General features: G+C 54.8%; 1 protein-coding gene and 1 long non-coding RNA gene across 4 annotated transcripts in view; one reads left to right on the top strand and one right to left on the bottom strand.

Moving 5' to 3' along the window:
• The first annotated feature begins 622 nt into the window (after positions 1-622).
• The window catches only part of MAP2K3 (mitogen-activated protein kinase kinase 3), a 30644-nt gene continuing 8419 nt past the window's right edge, over positions 623-22847 (top strand). Inside the window, exons 1-6 of one of the 3 annotated variants that reach the window (XM_053991892.1) lie at positions 649-677; positions 1574-1760; positions 17797-17829; positions 18205-18274; positions 20055-20103; positions 22542-22655. In XM_053991892.1, coding sequence (XP_053847867.1) covers positions 1748-1760; positions 17797-17829; positions 18205-18274; positions 20055-20103; positions 22542-22655 — 279 coding nt within the window. In that variant the 5' untranslated portion in view covers positions 649-677; positions 1574-1747. Of the gene's footprint in view, positions 678-1573; positions 1761-12875; positions 13214-17796; positions 17830-18204; positions 18275-20054; positions 20104-22541; positions 22656-22847 lie in introns of those variants that run through there. The other 2 variants (XM_053991890.1, XM_053991889.1) reach the window with 2 other exon arrangements.
• Positions 3627-5711, bottom strand: LOC128815298 (uncharacterized). Its single transcript, XR_008439608.1, has 2 exons — positions 4529-5711; positions 3627-3945 (listed from the first exon to the last, which is right to left on the bottom strand). It is a non-coding gene; the product is annotated as an uncharacterized LOC128815298 (long non-coding RNA).

Here is a 22847-nt window from a genome sequence, read left to right as displayed (position 1 = left end):
GAGGAATTAAACCATGGAATCACAGAGTATCCTGAGCTGTAAGGGACACACAAGGATCATCCAGTCCAACTCCAGGCCCCAAAATCCCACTCTGTGCCTGTTGTCCAAACACTCCTGGAGCCGTGGCAGCCTTGGGGCCGTGCCCATCCCCTGGGGAGCCTGGGCAGTGCCTGGTCACGGCTCTGGGGGAAATTTCCTTTCCCTAATATCCAACCCAAGCGCCCCTGACACAGCTCCAGCCGTTCCCTTGATTCCCGTCCATTTCCCAGCCGGACACATCGCTGGCACCCGTGGCACGCAGGACCCACGGGAGACGTGAGCTGACCACCCTTAGCCGACAGCTGAGGTGCGGGGGTCGAGGAGCAGCACAGGACGGGGACCCCGGGGGACGCTCGGCGGCGGGGCCACACCGGCGGCGGGGCCACCGAGGCCACCTCTCCCGGGGAGCAGCGCTTCGCCCGCCCGCCTCACTTCCCCCTCACAGCCGCGCCCAAGAACCGCAAAGCCGTTTCCGCGCGGAGGCCTTAGCCACGCCCCCCCGGCGCGGCGCTGGCCAATGGCGGCGCGGGGGCGGGCCCGGCGGCGCGGCTGGCGGCGGGGCCGCGGCGGGCGGGACCGGCGGGCTCCGCTCGGGCCGGGCCCGCCGGGCTCGCACTGCGCCATGTCCCTGCCCAGAGGTACGAGCGGGCTCGGGAGGGGGCGGCCGCGCCTGGGGGTGACCGCGGGGCACGGGGCTGCTGCCCAGCCCGCCGGGCGCGGGCTCCCCGCCGCTTCCTCTGCCCCGGCGGAGGCCGGAGAGCCGGGATGCCCGGGGCTGCGAGCCCGTGGTGGGGATGTGCGGAGGGGCCGCGGGGAGTGGGCTGTGAGGGGACGGGGCGAGGCTCCGCTCGGCGTGGGGAGAGCGGTGAAAACAGGCGAGGTTTGTTTGGCGCTGCTGGAGGCTTCCCCTGCCTCGAGCTCCCGCTGCTCGGGAATCCTGGGCTGGGAGCCGCGGGCCAGCGGGGCCCTCCCGGGTGGGAAGGACCGGGCCGGGGCTCCGGGCGTGGGCCTCGTGCCGGTGCTCGGGCACGGCCGGGGCCCGGTGCCGGGCGTGTGCCGGGAGTGCATCGCTGCTGCCCCGCCGTCCCCAGCCGGGGAGCGTGACCGTGTGTCACCGGTGTTATTTATAGAGCGCGGCCGTGACTCAGGTGGCCTGTCCCCGTCGCAAGGTGAGCCCCGGCCGGCAGGTGTCGGCCGGCGGAACGTGCCGGGATGGATGGGGACGGGGAGGCGGCTCTGCCGGTGTCCCGGTGCTCCCCGGAGCCGGCTCCATCCGCGCCGCGGGCGCAGACCGGACGGAGCGGGGGGCGCACGGAGTGTGGCTGCTGCCTCTCGAATCAGCGGAATAAAATTCGAGGGGTTTTCCCTGTGCGGGAGTGATGCTCTGGAAACTCGAAGTCAGGAGCCATGTGAGCACCTCCCGTGACTCTTTTTTCTTTCCCCCCCCCCCTCCTCCACCCGTCCCGGTTTTAAACGATCCGTGTCTTATCCGGAGGGAATGTGGACCTGAGTTTCCTGTTTGCTGTGTAAGCAGGGGGTGAATCAGCAGCGATTTTCGGAGCTGCTGAGTGGAGCTGCTGACTCACAGGTAGGAGCACATGCCTCCAGCCATCCAGCCTTGGAAGGGATCATCCAGGCTTCTTAAAGGCTGGCACACCGGAGCTCAGACCTTTCCTCGGCTGCGTGTGCCGGACCGGCGGATGTGTGGATGGAGGGACGAGGTGAGCCTGACCACTTGTGCCCCATGGGAGATGAAGCCCAAGCTGGGCCTGGAGGATTTTGGGGGAAGCAGCGTGGCTGACAGCAAGAGGTGATGCCTGGAGGAGCACCTGGGAGCGTGGTGCTTTCCTCAGAGGAGGTTTGGAGCTGCTCTGTGCGTGCAGGTTTCTGTTGGTTGTGGCAGACTGGTTCATTCATGCAGTTAACCCTGGTGTGCTGTGCTGGAGGTGTCACACTGTGTGTGCTGAGAGCACCCCGGTGTCTGCTGGCAGCTCAGAGTCCCCGTCTGACCTGAGCTCCTTTGCTTCCATCAGGGCAGCAGCACGAGGGTGGATCCTGAGTGTGTGTTACACATCTGCCTCCTCTCATCCCAGCTGGCTTTTCCAGGGATGCTCGCAGGTCTGAGTGTGTGTACCTGCTGCTCATGGCAGCTGCTTCCCTCTCTTTCAGGCAGCCTGAATTTAAGCTAAATTTCCCTACTTTTCCTTAGGGAATTTCAGTGAACAATCTCAGGTTTCCTTTGCTGGTTCTCTTTGGGTTTGTGTTGCTCAGGGTTGTAAACAGAGGCTGCTGTGTTGAAGCTCTTGGTTGGCTCTTTTTGTGACAGATGCCTTCCAAAACTCACCTGCCATCACTTTGGCTTAATCATGGGGTTGTCTCCTGCCTCGGGAGATTTTTGGGATACGTGGCTGGCCGTGACACTGGTGACAGGAATGGTGCTGTGCCGGGGCTTTGCTCTGCACTAAACACAGCTTGGGAGATAAACACCTCCTGGGGATTTTGTGGAGCTTAGGGAGGATTTTGGCTTGCTTCCTTCCTCTTCCCATTGCTCCTGTCTGTTTGATCCAAGTTATCTCACAGGATCTTGTATGTGGGAGAAGTCTCCTGTGTTATCTTGCACTGTTGAGGCTGATGTTTACTCATGTATGCAAAAACTCCCTGTTTCCTCAGGTCACCCAAGTTCCCCCGAGCTGTGGTCTCATGGCCTGGGTGGCACTGTAGGAAGGAATTGGGAAAAAAGCTCTGGAGCTGTCCCTGTGTCCTCCTTGCAGAACTTTGCAAGGGACACAGCCTCTGGGTGCACCTTGCAACCTGGGGCTGGGCCTGGCTGTGATTTTCCAGCAAGGTCTGCACCTTTTTAGTGCATGGGTGCTGTGCAGGGAGGGTGTTGTATCCCAGAGGTTAAAGCAGGAGGGGATGAAGCCTCAGGGAATTTTCAGCCTTTGTGTGGGTGCGGAAACACAGTGGAGGATGCAAGGTCTGAGACTCTGGGGATACAAAACCCTTTTCCCTGGGCCTCAAGGTGTATCTTCTGCCTGCCCTGCACGTGGAAATCCCTGTGCCCATCCCTGGGGCTGTTGGCTGTCACCTGAGCGGCCCCTGATGCCTGGAGGGACAGGCAGGAGCGTGCTGCTGGGGAAACGGTTGTTTCCCAAAATGTTGGGAGTTTGCTGGGAAAAGCAGCTGCAGGGAGGAGGGGAGGGTGAGTGCATGGGTGGGATCTGGAGGGAGAAGACCTGCTTGTCCTGTCCTGGCTTACCCAGCACCTATGCCTGAGTAATTCAAAAACAAGTGTTTTTCCTTAGCAGGGAGATGTCCTTTGGGAATAGAGGTGCTTTTGGGGAGAGGGATCAGGATCTGTCTGGAGCCAGGCTGTGCCTCTGGGGAGGCAGCTCTCCTTCACCACAGAGGCTTGGAAAAGCCAGCAGTGAGAAATGCCAGACCCTGGGGATGAACTGGTGCTTGTTCTCGTGGCATGTCTATTCTGGGTGGGTAAATAAGTGGTGGTGCCTTGTCCCTGCTGTGCCCTGGCCGTGCCCTCCGTGGGAGCACAACACTCTTATGCAATTCAGGCTGTGAATCCAGCACTGTCTCATCTGCCATTTACACTTTTCCAGCTGCCATCCCCCCCAAAAAGGCAGTTCTGCCAAAAATACACGTGTGGGTCGTGACCTGCCGAGGCAGGACTTTGGCTCTGGGCTCCTGTTGTGTCCAGGCAGAGCAGCCACCAGCCTGGTGTTCCCAGGGTGTGAGTGGTTGGAGAGGTGGGAGCTCTGATCCCATGGAGCCATTATTTAATTTGAGTTGAAGCACCACGGAGCTCAAATCCAATTAATTGTAACGATCCTGGAGAAAGCACAGCACTTTGCTCCTGCCTTCCTCCTCTGCTGGAATAACGGTGGGTGCCTGGAAAATATCATGCTGGATGTGATAAATATGTAGCTGTGCCTCAGCAATCCATTTCCCTCCCTGGAGGGATGCTTCCCTGCTTTTCTTTTAGTGGATAATGAATCTCACTGCAGGCTGATCCCTTTGTTTTCCAGCTCTGAGCCGTGGTCCAGGGCTGAACTGGACGAAACTCCTCTGTGCTTTGTAGAGGCTCCCTTTGGGAGCAGCTTTCTGGTACTGGTGATTTTGTGCCCCAAAATGACACCTCTGCAGATGTGGGGCTCTGTGGGTTTCTGGACAGAAGATGGTTTTTGCTTGTGTTGGTTAATATGGCACAGCCTGGGCTGGCTGTTAGCTGGGGAAAGAGCTGGGAGAGGAACTTGTGTTGGCTCGGGAGGTGATTTTACTCTATCAACAAAAAGTTTGGGGTTTTGCTGGCATGACTCAGGGTGGCTTGTGGGTTCATATGGAGCTGGATCTACCCGCTGCCTCTTGCTGACAAACCTCTGTAGCACAGGTCAAGTGTTAGTCAGGGATTTGGAGTGGGGGAAAGGGCAGAGAGGATTTTTTTTATGATTTTCATCTCCTCACGACCTCTTACCTGTGTGGGGGCAATGCTGCAGTGGTGCTGTGGCAGTGCTGAGAGTCCCAATGTTCGTTGTCCCGCGGAACTCTGGAATTACTGGGCACAACTGCAGCAATCTCAGATGTCACAGTGCTGCCTTGTGGCCCCAGTGGGCCTCGCTTTGCCATGGATCTGAGTCTGCTCCCTTTTTTGGAGCTGGGACAGGGCTCCCTGTGTGCTCCTTTCTCTTGCAGCCATTTCTCTGCCCAGCAAAAGGCTGGAGCAGAGGTGCTGCTTGTGTGGAATGTGGTGGTTTATAGTGTGGCCAAGGGGAAGGGCAGGATTTGGGGGTCCCAGTGTGCAGGGGAGGAAGGAAATCATTGCCTTATGCTGGGGACCTGCAGTGGGGTGAAGGTGAGGATGAGCTGGACCCTCTCCAGCACCCACTGAGCTGCCACAGCCTCCATCCTCTTGCCTGCACTGTGCCCAGGGAGGGGCACTGCTGAGTTGATCTGTGCTCTAAGCCTTAATTTCATCATATCAATTGAAATTATTTTTTAAAAAAATTAAATATAAATTTCCATGAAAAGCATGACTTATAAGAGGAGGCAGGATGAGGAGGAGACAACACTTACCAGAAGTTGTTTGTGGAGCATTCACCCCCCCTCACCACCACCGAAGACAAATCTGGGTTTGGAAAGGAAGAAACCTCCAGAGTGCTCGATACAAGTAATTTCCCATCAGAGGCTGCTAACCTTAGCTGTGGTTTGGCACTGGCATCAGCCAAGCTGCTTGTGTCTGATGGAGCTCTCTGGGAATGGTTTGGACCCTTTTCTCCCTGGGATCTGCCTGTTGAGCACCAAGTGCTCCTTGTCACCAGTGTTCGTCCCTGCTGCCTCCTCTCCTGCCCCGGTAGTGCCTTTTAGGAAGTGTAAAAAGCAGCTTTTAATTCTTGTATTTCATTCCTAAAAATGTTGGAGGTTTCTCAGGAGGAACGCCTAAATCCCTGCAGCTGGGATGGGGTCCTGCCAGCATCAAGAGCCACATCCTCCCTTGGCATCCACGGGTGATGGGTGTGGATGGGGCCAGCAGTGCAGGACGGAGGGACAGGAGGGGAAGAAGTTGTCCTGCAGGGCCTGGCAGGTGACAGTCATGTGTCTGACAGGTCATAAACACGCAGGGCTGGTTACGTGGATGGGCTGGGGGTGGCTTAGGGGAGGATGACGGGGTTATCTAGGGTGTGTCAGCTTGTCTGGGCTTGCAGGCCAGTTAGAAACTGCTTTGTGGTGTGTGTGTGTGTGAATTCCCGCCTCGCCGGGGTCCCGTGGGGATGGCTGACGCAGCCAAGTGCTGCAGGGGGTGGCTGCAGTGGGCTGGGTGCCCTGCATGTCTTCACTGGGGTGTGTTAACAGCAGCTTGGAGATGGCAGCAGCCTGACCTTGCTGGCTGGAGGGCACAGCTGGAGCAGATGTTCCCTCTTGCTGCACTCATCCCTCCCTGCAGGAGGCTGTTCCCTGCTCAAGCTGGTGAAGGGCAAACACGCTGCACGGCAGTGGTTTTTTTTTTTTGCTGTAGCACGAAGATCTTGGTTTGCTTGGTGTGGGAGTGGGAAAGTTGAGGCTGGACAGGGAGATGATGAAGCAGCAAAGTGTGCAGCCCTTGGGGTGGCCCCTCTGAATCAGCCCTGAGCGTTTGGGGCATGGCTGCAGGGGTGTGTTGTGCTGCAGACACGAGGATGTCTTTGCAGCTCGTCACTAAAATGACGTGGCTCCTGTGCTGAGGGCCAGATGTGCTCACGGTCAGGGCTTTTGAGGAAAGCTGCTCTGCATAGCTCACAGTCCCCTGCTGCTCTGCACCGCTTGGTTTCTCTCCTGACGTGCTGCCAAGTTGCGCCCTGGCCAATGCTGAGATGATCTCGTGCTGATACGTGGCTTTGGCTGCTCTTTGTCATCTTCCAAACACCTCTGAAAGGTGCTCGGGGGTAGGTGACAGGCCCAGCCCCACGTGCCTGTTTGTAAAACCCCCAGAAAATCCCTGCTGGCACGGGGCAGGGCAGTGTGAGACACCTTTGTGTGTGTGCACGTGTGCTCAGCTGACTTCTGAGGTTTCCCTGGTGTCCCCAGAACTAAAATCCTCCACCCTGTGCCAAATCCTCACCTGTTTCATGTCACCCTGTTCTTTTGAGAGTTTTAAAGTTCTTCTAAAAGTTCCTATGCCTTCTGATATTTACATATTTCAACTGAATTTTCTCAGGCATGTTCATGTAGACGATTGTTTTACATTCTTCTTTTGTAACTGAAGAGAATTGATAGACTATTAGTTTCACCAGTGTAGTTGAAGAGGTGGTAGTTTCACCCTCCAATTCACTGTCACTTTTACTATTGTATATAAACTGGAGTCAGAAAATAAAGTTAGCTTTTTTAGTTCTTTTTCTTTCCTTTTACATCTAGCCTGCTTCTGTGAGTTATTTCATGTCGTAGAGTGGCAGTTTCACCTGTGGTGCTGACTGCCACCCTTGTGGTGGTCAGGAAAAGAAAAAAAGATGTAATTGAAAGAGGGATGAAGGTGCTGGTGGGTGGTGATGCTGCTGGAGGACCAGCCTGGACCTGACCAGCCCCTGTGCCAAGCTCTGTCTCTCTCTTTGGCAGCACCCGTTTTCCTTAAGCCTGGAAGCAGCTCCACACTGCTTTAAGGCTGCTAAAAAGAGGGATGTGGTGGGTGTTTCAGATTATCTGCTTGTACAGCTCCCTGTGTTTACTCTCTGGTAGCATCTGCAGCCCGTTTCCCTCAGGTTTTTGGTTGATCCCTGCAATTGTTTGGCTTTGAGCATCAGAGGTGAGCACCAGGTGCCAGAGGATGGCTGGTGCCAGCCAGGGCTGGGGTTGTCCTCGGAGCCCAGGATACCTGCAGGGCTGTGCTGTGCTGGGGCTGCCTCTTGTGCTCTGCAGATGCTGCTTTCTTAGCCAAGAGCAGCTTTTTGCAGGTATTAATTACACCTGTCCCTGCCTGGTTTCTTGAAGGGTGGTGAGAGTGAAGCGAGGCCTGGAGGAGATGCCTCCAGAAATAACCAAGCAGAAATTGTGGGTGAATGTCTAATTCTTATCAGCCTTGTGAGTGCTGTGCTAAGGTGCTCGAAAACCACTCAGCTTTTCCTCCAGCAGCTCCCCTGGAGGTGTGATGTTTTTGTGTACATTCCAGGTAGCTGCGAGAGTTTCCCCTTAATTTTGGATCCACAGAGGGTTTTGTGTTTGGTAACTGTGGGTTTCCCCATGGGGTTTTACAGCCTCAGCTCAGTGAAGGAAACCATGTGTAAGGGACAGGAGCCAGGGTGTGTTTCCCTTGATCTCAGACAGGTTTGATGTTTCACACATCTCCTCCCAGCTCCTCTCCACGCGTCACCCTGCAGAGAGAGCGCTGCTCCTTTCCCCAAAACACGGATGTGAGCCTCGCTCTTCTGGGAGAAGGGGGATTCTTAAAAATTGATTTTCTCTTACTCAAGTGGAAATGGTTCTTGGAAGCCCTGAGTGTGCCCCAAGACAGCTGCAGGCTGGGCTGAGCTGAGTCACTGCAAGCTCTTGAGCTGGGATGTGAGCTGGATGTGTTGGAAGCAGCTTGGCTCTGGAGACCTCTGCCTTCCTGGGATGGAGAGGCAGCTCTCTCATCTGCCTTGACCAGGAAAAACCTGCAACTCTCCCTTCCCAGAAGGCTGGAAAAAGTGCAGTGTGATAGGGTGGATATGAGAGAGTGACAGAAGGAGGGGAAAGAAGATCAATCCCACCCAGAGGAGCAGCTGTGGTGGCAAAACACCGCTGAGCTGTGGGCACGTTTCCTGTGGAGCTTTTCCTCGTCATGAATCAAAGCTGCCCTGTAGGTACTGGGCAAATCCACCTGAAAATAAATGTTTTCCTCACACAGACTTGGTACAGCCTTTGATAAGAGCCTGTGGAGAGGAAAGAGGGCAGGGACATGCTGGGCAGTGGGGCTGGCAGTGTGCTGGTGCTCCAGCCTTTAACTGGGGGGCATTTTTAAGCTTTGCAGCAGGGAATGTGAGGGAACAAAGGAGAGAAATGTTCACAGGTGATTTCTCACAGACCAGCTGGACATGGGGTTTGTTCTGGGAGTGTGGATGCAGTCTATCCTGTGGGGCAGAGGAGCAGTGATGGAGGGAGGGCAGGAGGTGCATGGTGTGGGCCATAAGGATGGTGTGGTTAATGCCAGTAAAAGAGGCTGCAGGTCCAGCTTGTTGGGGCTGAGCTCTCTCTTTGTACTTGTGTCTCCTGCCTGGTTCCCTGGAGCAGAGAAGGGGATGGGTGAGAGAGGCAGGGAGGAGGGTTGGCACTGAATATGTACCAAAAAGAGCAAAAATTTGGTGTGGGACAGCAGGAAATGCAGGGAATTGTACTGCAGCACTCGCCTGCTGCTTTCTGTAAGCTGCTGGAACAGCACCCTGCTCCAAAGGGAATAATCCAAGGTTTTCTCTGCTCCTGCACCTCAGAGATGGCTCAGTGCTGGAGGTCAGAAGTTTTCCTCGGAGGGAGCACAGGCTTTGTCCACCCGAGCTGTGGTGGCACCCTGGCAGTGGGAAGCATTCCAGGTCCCTGGGGAATAATGTCACTGTGAACCCTCAGAGCAGCTGCTTGGCCTGTTCCCCAGTGCAGATGCTGCTCTTGAAGGTCCTGCCTGAAGTCTGAGGGCCAGGGAAGCACCTGGGTCAGTCTCTTGTTTCTGCCTCTCTCCCAGGGCAGGCAGCTGGGAATGTGAAGGTTTTTTTTTTCCTCCATAAATTCCATTTTCATAGCAGGTGCCTGCTCTCTTACATCATTTGCAGAGTTGACATCACTCTATCCGTGCCCAAAGCAAATTGGAGGGAGGATGGTAGAAATCTTGTTTTTCCTAATTTTTCTTTTTTTAAGAAGCAGAGAGGGGAATACTTTTCTCTCTTGATAAGTTCACAAGGACACCTGGAAGTACTTGAGTGATGCCAGTTTGGATAGAAAAAGTGTCTATTGATGCTGGAGTTGAGTTACTGCTGACAATTACAAAGTCAAACTATTCCCTTTCCCACTGTGCCTCCTGTCAAGCTGATCTATTCCAAGGACAGTTTGAGTTTTCTCTCCCATCAGGAAACTGTCACTAGCCAGTCACATCAATTCCAAGCAGATTTTATTTTTTCATGGCTTAGCCTACCAAGTGAGAAATCAAAGGAAGGAGTGATGCTGGTACTTGCTGGCAGGGAGAGGGGCACAGCTGATGATGCTTCTGCCTTCTCCTTTTCTTCTATTTTTTTTTTTTTTTTTTTAATTCTAGCATGTTCTTTGCTTTTCTCTAAGCATTGTCTCCTTTACCTTCCCCTGACAACCCCAGGGCATCAGGGCTGGGATTCCTTCCAGATCTTTGTCTCGGATCTTTGAAGAGGTGCAGCCTCAGCCGCTGCTTTTTTTTGGGGGAGAAATGCAGTTGGAGTGAAGGATGCAAAGGAGGCAGTGTCCATCCCAGAGGATGCTCTGCCTGCACCCCAGCTCAATGCCTGCTCTGAATAGCTGCCCCTGTGACTGTCCCCACCTTTGCACAGGGGTTTTGCACAAGCTCTGGTGCAAAGCACCACAACTCTGGGCACCTACGTGGCATGTCCTGTAATGTCACCGTGCGAGTGTCAGCCAGACGGGGCTTTTCAGCTTCCTGAGGGGAGTCTGGCCTCTGGTCACGAGTGTGTTCCATTGTCACGGGGCTGGGCGAGAGCAGGCTGACACATGGGGACAAAATCAAACGTTTTTTCCAGCCCTCGAGGTTGTGCAGGTAACCTAAAAATACAACTGGAATGTGGCTGGGCGGTGACATCCTCCCGGGGCTGCCCCGGTGTTATCTGGCTGGTGCACAGCCCGGGTGTGGCTCTGAGCCCCAGAGGTGGCTGTGCCAATGCCTCTGCTTGTCAGAGACTCTGGCTGAAGTGCCCATCCCCAAATTCCTCGCTGGGCACTGGGAGGTCACATCCTTCTCCCTTGCACAGTCTCATCCAGAGCCGGTGGCACTGTGGCTGTGACGTCCTGCTCTGGCTGTCCCCAACCATGGATGATGGCATGTCCCGTGCAGGGGGGTGAGAAGGATAACACTGTTCCCTGTCCAACTGGATTCAGTTCAAAGGTTCTGTTTTCAAGCAGAGTTTCCAGCCTGTGTGTCCCGTGCATGGCTGGGGCACGTGAGGCTTTCCCATGGGATGTGTGCCTGGTGCGTGGAGAGGTGAGCACACCCCGGACTGGGGCAGTGCCTGCTCTGCAGCCTTGACCAGGGGAGCTGCTGCCCTTCCTGGGAGCTGTGGGCAGCATCAGGCAGTGTGGTGCTGGGATGGGAGAGCCAGCTGGTACATGGGCTTGTCCCTGAGCAGAGGGAATGAAGTATTCCATGAAAACCAGACTGTCCCCGTGGTTAGACAGCAGCTCTGCTTAGGGGACAGGTGAAGTAATTAATTTTGTGCTCTATCCCAAACACACTGATGAAAAGCTCCTTTCCAGCCCCGAATGGGACACTTCTGCTGCTCGTGGCAAAGCAGCTCGTCCCCTTCTCCACTCCCTGGCTGTGGTGGTGACCCAGCCTTAAGTGAAGTGGCCTCGGGAGGGGCTGTGTGTCCACAGGGGAAGGGTGGGGAGAGGGGCCCGGTGTTGGCAGGGCACTCTTTGAGCTCACTGCTGTTTTTGAGGGTGTGCTCTTCCCCTTATTCGAGCCAGGCCCCTGGCAGGAGGCTGCTGGGAGGGATGGGAGCCATCCTTATCCCTGGCTCTGCCCTGGCATACCTGACCCTGTGCAAATGCCTGAATTCTCCCCAGGATTTGCTCTCCCAGCATCCCTTACCTGTTTTGGGGTGACATCCCTCATGGGGAGGCTTTGTTAACACCAGTGAAACACCTGATGCTTTTTGTTCCCCTGGGATTACCCGTGCCCTATAAAGGATAGGATAATTTCTGGCAAATGGTGCACATCTTTCCAGGCCTGGCTATTCCTACTGCACCAGCAAACCTTTGAAAGAGTTCCCAACAGTGAGACTTGAAAGGATGGTTGGGTCTGTTTTTGTTTCTTCACTTTTTTTTTTTCCTTGTTTGTTTATTTTTTAAGATGCTTTTGAGATGTCAGGAAGCTCTGCTTTAACACCACCCCTGGTCCTTGGGGCGCTGAAACCCAACAGGATTAATTCAAAGGAAATCTTCTTTCCCATCCCACCTGCTGGGTTAGGGACTTTCTGCTCCAAAGCAGCTCTGACTCCGTGGGTGTCTGTAAAGATCCTTGGAGTGTCTGTGTCTGGGTGAGAGGGAATTAGCTGTTAGCAGAGTTTGTGATGGGAGGGCAGCACAGCACTGCTCTCCCCAGGAGTGCTGAGGACGGGTGCTGGTGGCTCTCAGTGCCATCTGCAAGAGCAGCTCCTGCGTCAGCATCCTTTATGTGCTGATGATCTGTGCCTGAAACTATACCCTGGGAGTGGAAATGAGCCTGAGAAAATACCTTCCGCAGTCCTTCTGGGGCTTACATAAACACTATTTAAAATTAGAGCCACTCATTATGTTGGTATGTGCGTTTACCTTGACCTCTGACTTTTCAGCCTGCAAATGTGCCTGGTCCGGCACAGCCTGGAGCTGGGAGAGAGCTCAGCAGCAAAGCACTGGTAGATCTTCTATAATTAGTTTAAGGTAAAGAATCTGGTACAGTATCTCCCCTCCAGGCTGACAGGGAAATCGAAAACAAAACTGCAGCCTGTCAGAGCTGAGCCTGGCTTTGATCAGGAACATCAACGTTGGCTTCTGCTGGAGCGGTTTTGAGGGAAAGGGGAAGAGCAGCAATTCTTGGCCACGGCTTTTCTTGCACGTGCTTGCAGAGAAATGAATGCTTTTATTTTCCCACTCTCCCTCGCTATTTCCCAGCCAAGTGCATGCAGCAATTTATATTTTGCTACCAGAGATGCCATCTCGGTTGTCACCCTGGAATAGCTGCTGAGCTCTGAGCTGGCATTGTCATGGAGCAATATTTCTACTATTTGTTGTGGTAATAGTTGTTAGTGGCGGAGCAATTAACGTGTCACCTGCAGCACAACGAAATGTGACCTCTTTCCATCCCAGCGCCCCTTTGGTGCCCAAACCAGCGAGCCTGGACTCCCCTTGGCTCTGCTGGTTGGTGCCAGGGCTGTCCTGGAGCAAGGGTCACTCCGGTGGGATGCCTGGGCCTGCGGGCTGGCTTGGAATGGTTGAGTTAGTGGGAAGAGAACGTGTCCCACCGGGATGCACTGTAGCAATCCAGCGCTTCAGCAGCTCCCGGAGCTGGAGTTTGGCTCCCCACCAGTTTCCTGTTGACGTCACCTGCTATTTCTCTGCTGCAGTTTTTACAACTGTTGAGCTTTCAAGGGTAATCGGAGCCGAGTCCGGCCAACCTCGGCAGCTGCCGATGAGGGAACGCGGCTCTACCTTCCCCAATTCCCCCTGCCTGCCGTCGCTGCTGCTCCCAGCCTTGGGGACCCCTGGGATCTGGGGACGCCCGGCGAGGAGGGCTCTGTGAAGCCAGCGGGTGCTCGGGGCCATGCATTCCCACTGAAAAGAATCATCGGTGCTTGCAAGAAGTGCCGTGCGCTGGATCCTGCGGGAATTTTTTCCCCTCCCTCCTCCAGTCCGCCCCCATCCCTCTCTTGTGCCAGGCGTGCCGGCGCTGCTCTTCATTTCTGGGAAACCATGGACAAGAAGCAAGGTAGATGTTGCAATTTCCAAAACACGTGGTGGGGGAGAGCAAAGGGCTGGTTTTGGTGCTAAAAGGGGCTCTGTAACTTTCTGGGGTCAATCCACGCGGTTTTCTTTCTCCTGGCTTGGGCAGGGGGTCGGTCTTTGCAGCTGGGGATCTATTTTTAAAGCACTGGAAAAGTTGCATGTTTTGTGGGGTTAAAACTCTGGCGTCTTAATTGTAAAAAAAAAAAAAAAAAAATCAAATCCAGCATGTCTGAAGGAAAATATGCAGAGGGTGAAGCTGGCTTCTGGCTCTGGTTTGAGTTGCATTCCTGGGACGCAGGGTTTTCCAGCAGCTCTCCATGGCTGTCCCTGCCTGTTGCATGGGCAAGGTGGGTGCCCACGGCCCCAGCAGTCGGGAGCTCTGATTCAGCACAGGCTGAGAGGCTGTTTTGGGGCTGCAAGGGGCTTTTTGTGCAGCGTGTTTTTTTCCTGCTGCTGGCTGGCAGTTTTGCAGAAGTGTGGAGCGCGCTGACCCGCGGGAGCCCCTCTGCAGCGGCACCTCGGCTGGCTGATGAGTGATGGCTCTCAGCAGGTTGAGAGCCCTTTTTCCACTTCCATGGATAGCTTTTTCCACTCCCAACAGTGGAAAACAGCACAAATTGTGCCTGTGAGGAGCTGGCTCTCGTGACCAAGCACCCAAATTCCCCTCTCTGCTCTGCACCCTGCCTTTAATTTATTTCCTTTCTTTTTTAAATTTTTTTTTCCTTCACGCTTTTTTGTTCCAGCTCTTTATTTGCAGCAGGGCTGGGATCCACCCTCCAGCCTTCTGCCCTATCCATGGCATCTGACTCTCCTCCTTGGATCGAGGAGAACCAGGATGCATCCAAAACATTTCCCCCAGCACTAACAAAGCAGCACAGCTCTCAGAGCAGCCTCCCGTGCCCAGGACTTCACCTGGGGCTACAACCAGAGCCCTGGGGAGGCAGTGGTGAGGTTTAATTTCAAAGGTCGACTCAGGCAAATAGTTTTATTTGCAGTTCTTTAGATTGTCCTCTTCATTTCTCTCCGCCCACGCCAGCAGAGTGGGAAGGAAAAACCTCCCGAGGAGAGGTGCAGCTTAATAGGGCTGAAGTTGGTGGTGGCAAAAATGAGGATTCCGGTGTTGAATTAGGCAGTTCCAGGAAATGTCTGGTGGTTCTTAACTGGTGGTGGTTATAACATGAGAAAAAATCTCGTTGGGCTTTTTTGTTTTTTTTTTTTTTTTTTTCTCTTTAGGAGGAAATGGTTCCTTTCTTAGCATAAAGGATGCAGTTACGTGCCTGCAGCATCACGTGGGTTGCAATTTCATCCGCACCAGGAACTTCTGTCAGCTAATTTTCCCTTGCCTGGGTGCAGGGCACTGTGCTGTGTGTGTGTGTGGCTGGCAGCCCTTTCCTGTGCCCAGAATGGTGCCCTGCCATCCCGTGGGCTCGGGGCTGGCAGCAGAGCCCTGGAGCTTGCAGGGATAACCAGGACATGTCCCCAGATCGCCTTGTCCTGCTGCTGCCTTTTGGCCTTTGCAGAGGGATCTCTTGAGGGGAACTTGTGCTTGCAGACACCCCTCTTGCAAGAGCCCAGTGCCCTGGGAAACTGGAGCGTTTCCAGGATTTTCAGGTGACATAAGCAGTTGTGCACATTCTAGCAATTCCTCCTGCACCGACCCTCGCGGGATCCCAAATGTGGGGGGGGATTGTGCTGAGTCTCAAGCGTAGGAGAGACAGTGCCAGGGACTCTCCAGTGGGAAGGAGCTGACAGCAGCTGCCTGCGGGGGCTGAAGGGCTTGAATTGCAGGGTCATGTCATGCCCATCCCACTGCTTTTCCGCTTCTCTCTTTTTTTCCCTTTCTTTTATTCCCTCCCCTGGTTTTTCCTGCATTCTCATTCACCCTGAATGGGGCATGGGCTCTCCCTGGGGAGAGGCTCTGGTGCCACAAGCAGTGGGAGAAGCTTGCAGCAAGTAGTTGTTCAGGCCAGCTTTTGGGAGCTGGAAATCTTATGTCAAATTTTAGGAGAGCTGTAACAAATGAATCCAATCTCTGCCTCAGCTCCCAGCTGCAGGGCAGCATCCTGGGTGATTTTATTCCTGCAGGAATGGGCTGAGCTAGGTTTTCTGCCCTTCACAGCTGGCCCAGGCAGAGTCTGGGAGTGGTGGTATAATATCTCTGTTTTAATCAATGCTTTTTCATACTGGAGCTAGGAAATGCTTTTTGGGGCTAAGCAGGACAGGCTGGGAAAGGGATGGTTGCTGATTCTGGGAAGTCAAAGGTGGTAGTTTGGGAGTACAGGGAAGTGTGCAGGGTGCCTGTGACAGCAGAGTTCATGGCCAGTGCACATCAAAAGACTCTCCTGTACGGAGCAGGGGGTTTGGAACAGGGAACCTCTGTGTCCCTTGCCGCCCTGATATCCCATGCTGCAGATCCTGCCTGCAAGCTTGGGCTCTGCTGGACAATGCACACTGTGGTTCCCAACCCCACACTGGGTGCTCCCAGCTCCCTCCAGCCTCGGTCCTGCAGCCAGAAGGGCTGAGGAAGGGCTGAGGCCATCCTGCCTGGGCGCCTGTGGACCCTGCTGCTGCCCTGTGAGTCACGGCCGCGGTGCCAGGGGAGCTGCTGGTGGCACAGAAGGCGCTTTGTGCCGGCTCTGCGGGGTTACTATGGCAATTGGGGAGAGGGAGAGCAAACAGATGGAGCAGAATCCCGGCCAGCATGGGGGGATTTCAGGCCTTCCTGTAGAGGTCTGGCTGGTAACTGCTGGGGGAGGGGGCTGTGTGTGGAGCAGAGACCAGTCTGAGTTTTGGAGCAGCTCCTGGGGGTGAAACGCTCAGCACAGAGCTAAATCCATCCCCTGGCACAGGATGGGTGCCCACAGCAAGCTCCCAGCTGAGTGCAGAAGGACTCAGGGGACCCCAGTTTCTAGATTCTGTTCTTGGCCTCCCACACTGAGTAGCGAGAGGCTGGGAGTGGGAAGGGGAGGCACTGGTGAACCCACGACAGCATCTTTCCTCTGGCTCTGTTCTGTGTTTGCTCCTGTCGTTGCTGCACTGGGTATTTTGCCAAGTGCCATCAGTGGGAGTCTGGAGCTGTTTGTAGTGCCCCTTCCAGCCCTGTTGGGTGGGCAGTGGGGAAGGGAAACTCTGCAGGCTCACAAATTAGAACTTGTGACTGCTCTGACATGGTCAGGTGGTTTCCATCCGAGCGGGATCGGTTTGGGGTGGAGTGGCTCCTTGGCTGGTTTCACTGAGCTGGAAGTTCACATCATGGAAACTCTGCTGGTCTTGGAGTTTATGGCTCAGCTCTGATGCAGGAAAAGTGGCAGATAAGGTGGGGGCGTGGACTGATCTGTGCTGATTCCCTCAGCTGGGAGGGATGCTGCTGGTCCTGCAGGTGGGACCTGTGCAGTATGTTGCAGACCAGCTTTAACCCACAGCCTCAGTGAGGTTTGCACTTGAGGAAGGACAAGGCAGAGTCCCAGGCACCTGTTTTGTCCTGGAGCTGGCAGGGCACAGGGCTGGGGGCTGTCAGTGCTGGGGACATTTTGGGCATGTATCTCCCTTCTGTCCTGCTGCAGCTGCAGGAGCTGTTGCACGGTGCTGTCTCCTGAAATTCCAGCTCCTTGCTCTCCCCTCCCTTCCCTGGCAGCCTTTGGAGTGCTGGACTTTGTCCACATGCCTGCTCCCAGCAGCCAGGCAGGTAGGAGCTGTTTTGAAAGGCTGTCCAAGGCCACGCTGAGCTGTCTGCTCCCAGCCCCATGCCTGCAGCACACCTTGATATTCCTGCTTGCTAATGGATCTTCCAGCTCTGTGCAGCCACAGCAGCTTTAGCTGCAAAGTGCAGCTGCCCCCTTGTCTCTGCTGGGGGGATCAGGACCTCGATGCTCTCAGCTGCTGCACTTTCAGCCCCTTGGGGTCAGTTTATTTTCCCAGGGAGCCGGGATGGAATTTTCACCTGCAGGTTTCTGGCCCTGCCCAAGCCCCGTTTCCCTCTGCAGCAGTGGGTTTTGTTATCTCAGGGATGTTTGGAGTTGGGAGCAGGGGGACAAGAGCATCCTCTTGCCAGTCACTGCTGGTGCCTTGTCCTGGTGCCTCAGCCTGTGCAAGCCCAGATTTGTGGGGGGTTCACTGCTGGCTGACAGTCAGCTCATGTCTGCTTTTTCCCTGTTTTCCATTTGTTGTGGATTGGGTGTCCCCTCTCCTGCTGGGACTAACCCCTTGCTTTTGTTGGATTTTGGAGTGCTTTTGTTGGATTTTTGCTGGATGTCTCATGGTCACTGCCCTCCATGCCAGATCCAGCTCTGGCTCTTCCCAGGAAGGCCAGGCTGGGGCTGGGGCCCTGGGGGTCAAGGAGCTTCTGGACAGGGAATTTTTTTTGGGAGCCCTGCACATCACTAATGGCATGGGGACCTCTTGTGGCTGGAGAAACGAGGATGGGGCCAGGCTTGGCTGTGCTCCTAAAGCCCAGCTGCCTCCCTCTCCTGGAGCTCTGCTGTGTCCATGAGCCATGAGGGGTACAGGGCTGCTCTCTGGTTTGGCTGGAGCATGAAGGTGAGCTGGTGTCTCGTTTTTCTCTTTCAGATTCCAAAGGATCCTTGGAGCCACACAAACCAGGTAAGTGCCCAGCAGAAATTGCAGCTTTCACCCCTGAAAGGGTTTAAATCCCAAAGAGAAGGGACTGTTAATAGCCATGAAGGGTAAAGAGCACTTTTGGGGTACAGTGCTTGGCTGCAAGACCTGGAAAATGGTCTGTTAGTGCACCCTTGGCTATTTCTACAGAACAGTGTTCAACATTGTCATTGAGACCCACTTGTGCTCTGGCTCTTGCCTGAAATTTTGGGCAAGTGGTCACTGTGACCTTCTTGGCATTTTGCTGGCCATGGTGAGGGGTCCAAGCCGTGCATTCCTTGCCTAGTGGCTGCTGGGAAGGGGGTGCTTGAAGGAAAACAGCAAAAATCCATTTGCTCACGTGTGCATCTTCTCTTCCAGTGAAAGGCAAGAAGAAGCGGGATCTGAGGATAACATGCGTCCCCATCAAACCACCCGTGGCCAACACAACGTAAGGATCTCTGCTGCTTTGAGGTTCTCCAGAGCTGGATTTGGCACTTCCTCGAGGGGAATGGCCTGTGAAGACTTCCCAAAATCAGCAGAGTTATTATTTTCTCTTAAGCTGGGGCTCGTGGGTGATGAGAAGGAATTGCACACGTGTGTGCAGACACGTGCACAGCGTGTGTTGCTCTGGGAGGTGCCTGTTTGATAGGAAAAGTCCTAAAGGCAAAGACTCAGAATCCTCTGGGGAGCTCTCCTCAGTCTTTCTGCCATGGCTGTGCCAGTGCCAAAGGGCAAAGATGTGGTAGAGAGAGTGAATCTGCCTGAGGGAAGAAGGGGGAAGAATTTGAGTGCAGGGGGAGAGAAGAGGTGATGGTATCTGGACCATGACAGAAGCCAGAGGCACAAAGGGTGGGGAGTGTTTTACCTGACCTGGGTATCAGGTTTAGTTTGAGTTGTTTGCAGCTCCTTACCCTGCTAAAAGGAGGACGCAGACATCTTGCACTGTTGTGCTGCTTGGTGCTGGGGCCAGTGCCCAGCAGTATCTCAGGGCACTGGAATTTCTCCCTGCCCTGTTTGCTTTGAGCTGCTGATGCTTGTTATGCCATGGGGGAGAGCCCAGGGTAGCAGTGCTCGGTTTGACAAAGAGCAGACGGCTAAAATTCCACTTCCATGGTGCTCTTCCAAAACACTTCGGGCTGCATCGCCACTGCTGAGCCTTGTTTGCTCCAGAAACCTGTTCTAGAGAACTCCAGGAGAGCAGTGGAGTCCCCAAAAGGGAAATATCACTGCTGAAAACCCCAGGTAGAAAGGGGGAGGAAGGGGAGCTCTCCCACTGATGCTGCGCAGCCTCGCACAGCCCTGCCCCGCCTGTGACAACCACCTCCTTCCCCCATGGGCACATCTGTCTCTGCTCCTGCCAGGGTTTGAATTTCCCCTGGAGAAGGCCTCATGCTGGAGTCTGCAGGGCTTTGCATGCCCAGAGGCTGGTGCAAGCTGTCCACTGCTCTTTTTCTCCCTGCTTTTCAAGCTGCAGTGCAAATATTTGCGCAGTGCAAGGCTTTTGCTCAGAGCCCAAAGTACTTCCTTGAGGCTGGAGGCTGCTCTAATGGGAACTGAGACGAAACCAGTTGGGCAATCTCTCCTTTTTAGAAGCTCCCAGGGGATGGGGAGAGCCCAGAAGTGAAGCACAAGGGGCAGAACACTCATGGTGGCTCTAAAAGTACCGTGCTGCTCAGAATGGGAAGTGGGCAGCAATAAGGAAAAAAGCCATAAAGGACAACTTTCACCTGCCTGGTGTTGTGCAAAGGGTGACACCAGAGTGCTGCCTGCTCTGCCTGCCTGGAGCAGGCAGCAGAGTGTACACAAATGACTCACAGGGGAGGAATTACCTGTTGTTCCCTCGCGTGCGTTTCGGGCTACGTGGCTGTGCTGGTACAACACCTGCCTGTCAAAACATGACAGCTGAGCTGCTCTGCCACAAAAACGTCTCATCTCAGCTCCTCAGGCTCCCCTCCTGAGCAGGAATGGTTTCACAGCCTGGTGGTTTGGTGCATGTCTCACCTGGCTGACTCCCCAGGGTTCTCTCTGTGCCTCGTGGGTGTGGGGTGAGGCGTTACTGGCACGATTTAAAGCATTTGTGGGTGTTTGGAGGGGGCTGGTTGGAACCTACAACGAGGCACGGGAGGGAAAGCAGCAGCTGAAAGTGCTCAAAGGATTGTGAAACCTGGCTCTGGCCAAGAGGGTGAATGAAGCTGGGCTTTCTCCTGACTCTGTCTCATTTCTTGCAGGCCCCCGAGGAACTTGGACTCCAGGACGTTCATTACCATTGGAGATAAAGTACGTGTCGTTGGGGTTGCTTTTTTTGCTTCTTCCAGTTTGGTTTTCCCTGGGCATGGAGAGCTCTATGGATTGTGCCTTGCAACCTGTCAGACCAGGAGTGCAGCCTCATGGGATACAGCTTTTAATCAAAACCATTCTTGGATGATCCAACCCATCTGTCCTAAATGAGGGTGGCCTCACCAAGCTCTCAGACTGCCCCTAACAAAGTCCCGTTATCCTGCCTACCCACAGGTCTGTGTTGCTGCTTGAGGCCCAGGAGAAGCTGGGCACAAAGTTTCTCTCTGGTTCTCAAAAGTCTTTCCTAGTGACCTGATGTAAAACACTGCTGGAAATAGCCACTGTCTCTCTTTTATTTCGTTCTCTTGTCATGGGCTCTCTTGAGGCTGCAGAAGCTGTTCACAAACGAGCTAAAAATACCCTGCATTGGATCAGCCCTATATCTGGACCCTTCCAGGCTGGGAGGTGGCTTGGCTGATGGGATCTGGGTCCCTTGGCCTCAGTGCAAGGATTAGGGTTGAGGAGAGGAAACTTTGGCAGGGTCCAGGGAACGGTCCTGCTGCCTGTGCTGTTTTCTGGGCCTGGTGTCGTGTGTAGCAAGAGCTCTGGGAGAGATGCTCTCTGTGACAGCCTGGGTACTGTGTGTGCAAGGGGACAGTGCTGCAGCCCAGGGAAAACTCTAGAGTCACTTCCTTGCCTGCTCCAGTGTTTGCAGGAAGGGTCTGGCCCGGGTATTTTGGAGTGACATGATGGAGAAGAGGACTTGGGCAGAAGTGCAGCTTCAGGAGTGGAGGTGGGTGGTGACCTCGGGTGCCTGGGATGTGCACAGGCCATGCCATGCATCCCATTGTCCTGGGAGGGCTCCGTGGGTGCATCCATCACCTCTTGTTGCTGGGCAGGGCAGCACTGGTTCCTGGAGCGTGCTGGGAACTGCCAGCTTCTGGGGGAGCCTCGGGGCAAATGCCAGGAAAGGAAAAACACAATAACCTGGAACAACTGCGGAACACGTGTCCAAAAAGCACCACCAGCTCCTTCCTGGAGGCCCCTGCGAGCCTGCACTGCTCTTCTGCCAGCTGCCCTTGGTGGGAGGTCGGACGTGTCCCCTCAGCCCTGCTCTCCTCATTTCAGGACCCACGTCCTGCCCAGGAAAGGGCCAGCACCCTCCTGTGCTGGGCAGAGCGTGGCTCAGTGCTGAGCTCAGGCACAGCCCTCCCTGCCCGCCACATCTGGCTGCAATCAGCAGCCACATCTGGCTGCAACCGGCGGAGCCAGGGCTGGCAGGAAGGTCGGGCAGACCTGGTGGCTGCTGCTGAGGGGACAGTGCTGGCCAGGGGCCTGGCAGCCACACGTCCCAGCCTGGCTGCTCCAGGCCAGAGGCCGTTTCCTCTCTCCCTGCTCAGGGCGTAGCTCGCAGGCACCGTATCCGGAGCTGTGCCGTGCTTGGTTCCCACCCTCGCTGCCTTTGTGGCCACTGGGGCAGTTTGGCATCCTGGTATTATTTTCGTTCCCTGAGACCGGAGGAAAACTGGAGGCTGGATAAAGGCTGGCTAAAAGGAGGCCTGTGACTTATTAGGAGCGATGAATGCAGCGTCCAAAAATAGCCCGTGTGTCACTCGGTTCGTGCCCTGCCCAGCAGAGCCAGCAATTACAGGGGAACGTGTCTTCAGGGAAACTTGTTTGTGGCTTGTGCAGGAGCTCGCTGGCTCCCTGCAGTGTCAGGCACTCGCTGGGGTGAGCACTGGCCATGGTTTTTTTCCCAGCTTGAAGCAGTACTTAGGAGTTGTTTTCTTGGTGTTAACTCAGGTTTTACCTTGCTGGCAGCTTTTTGGTGGTAGGAGAAGGTACTGAAAGTGGGTAAAACCTGTTTGAATTCACTGATAATTAGAAATGGAGTTGCTGTGTGCACCCCATCTGAGAGAGGCTTTGCACAGGTGTTGTTAGACACACACAGGTGTATTTGTGACTGGTGATTTTTGGGATGTGGGGAGAGGTGAGGGATCCCTGGCTGTACACAGGAGTTTGGAGCTATGGTGGAGGCTCCTGACTGCTGCCCATGTTGGCACAGGAGCTGTTAAAATCCTGCAAATAGTTCAGCAACTGCAGAAATACCCTTGTGTGGGTAATCCCCCGCAGGCAGAGAGGCACCAACCTTTGGTGCCCTTTCTAGTGGCAACGTTCCTTGGGCTTAAAGGATGAAAGTCCTGATCTCCAGCTGCAGAGGGGGAATTAAATGAACCCTGGTGAGTGTGGGGTGAGAAGGTTTGGGCTGTGATTCAACAGAGCCAAAAATACCCCCATCCTCTCAAAGCGTGGTGCCTCTGGAGTCCTGTAGGTACCATTGTTTGAAACGCTCTGCACGAGCGAGCTGACAGTGTTGCTGATGTCCTTGTTGATAAAGGTGCTTGTCCCTGATGCCATTTTGTCCTCTCTCCCTGAAGAACTTCGAGGTGGAAGCTGATGACCTGGTGACCATTTCGGAGCTGGGCCGTGGGGCCTACGGCGTGGTGGAGAAGGTCCGGCACGCGCAGAGCGGCACCATCATGGCCGTGAAGGTGAGGACACCTGGGTGGGGTGGGGATCAGCAGGGGCAGCCCCAAGGGAGCAGAGGAGCTGCTGAGCTCCACTGGTTGTGGCAAAATGAGGTCGGGCTTATCTGGGTTTGGCAGCCTCTGGAGTTCCTGGTGTGGTTTGGCCAGCGGAGGGTCTCTGCTGATACTGGCTGGGCACGGTGGGGTTGGTAACAG

Source organism: Vidua macroura, chromosome 16, assembly GCF_024509145.1.
Source record: "Vidua macroura isolate BioBank_ID:100142 chromosome 16, ASM2450914v1, whole genome shotgun sequence".
Classification (NCBI taxonomy): Eukaryota; Metazoa; Chordata; class Aves; order Passeriformes; family Viduidae; genus Vidua; species Vidua macroura.
This window is presented reverse-complemented; position numbering and strand designations above follow the sequence as displayed.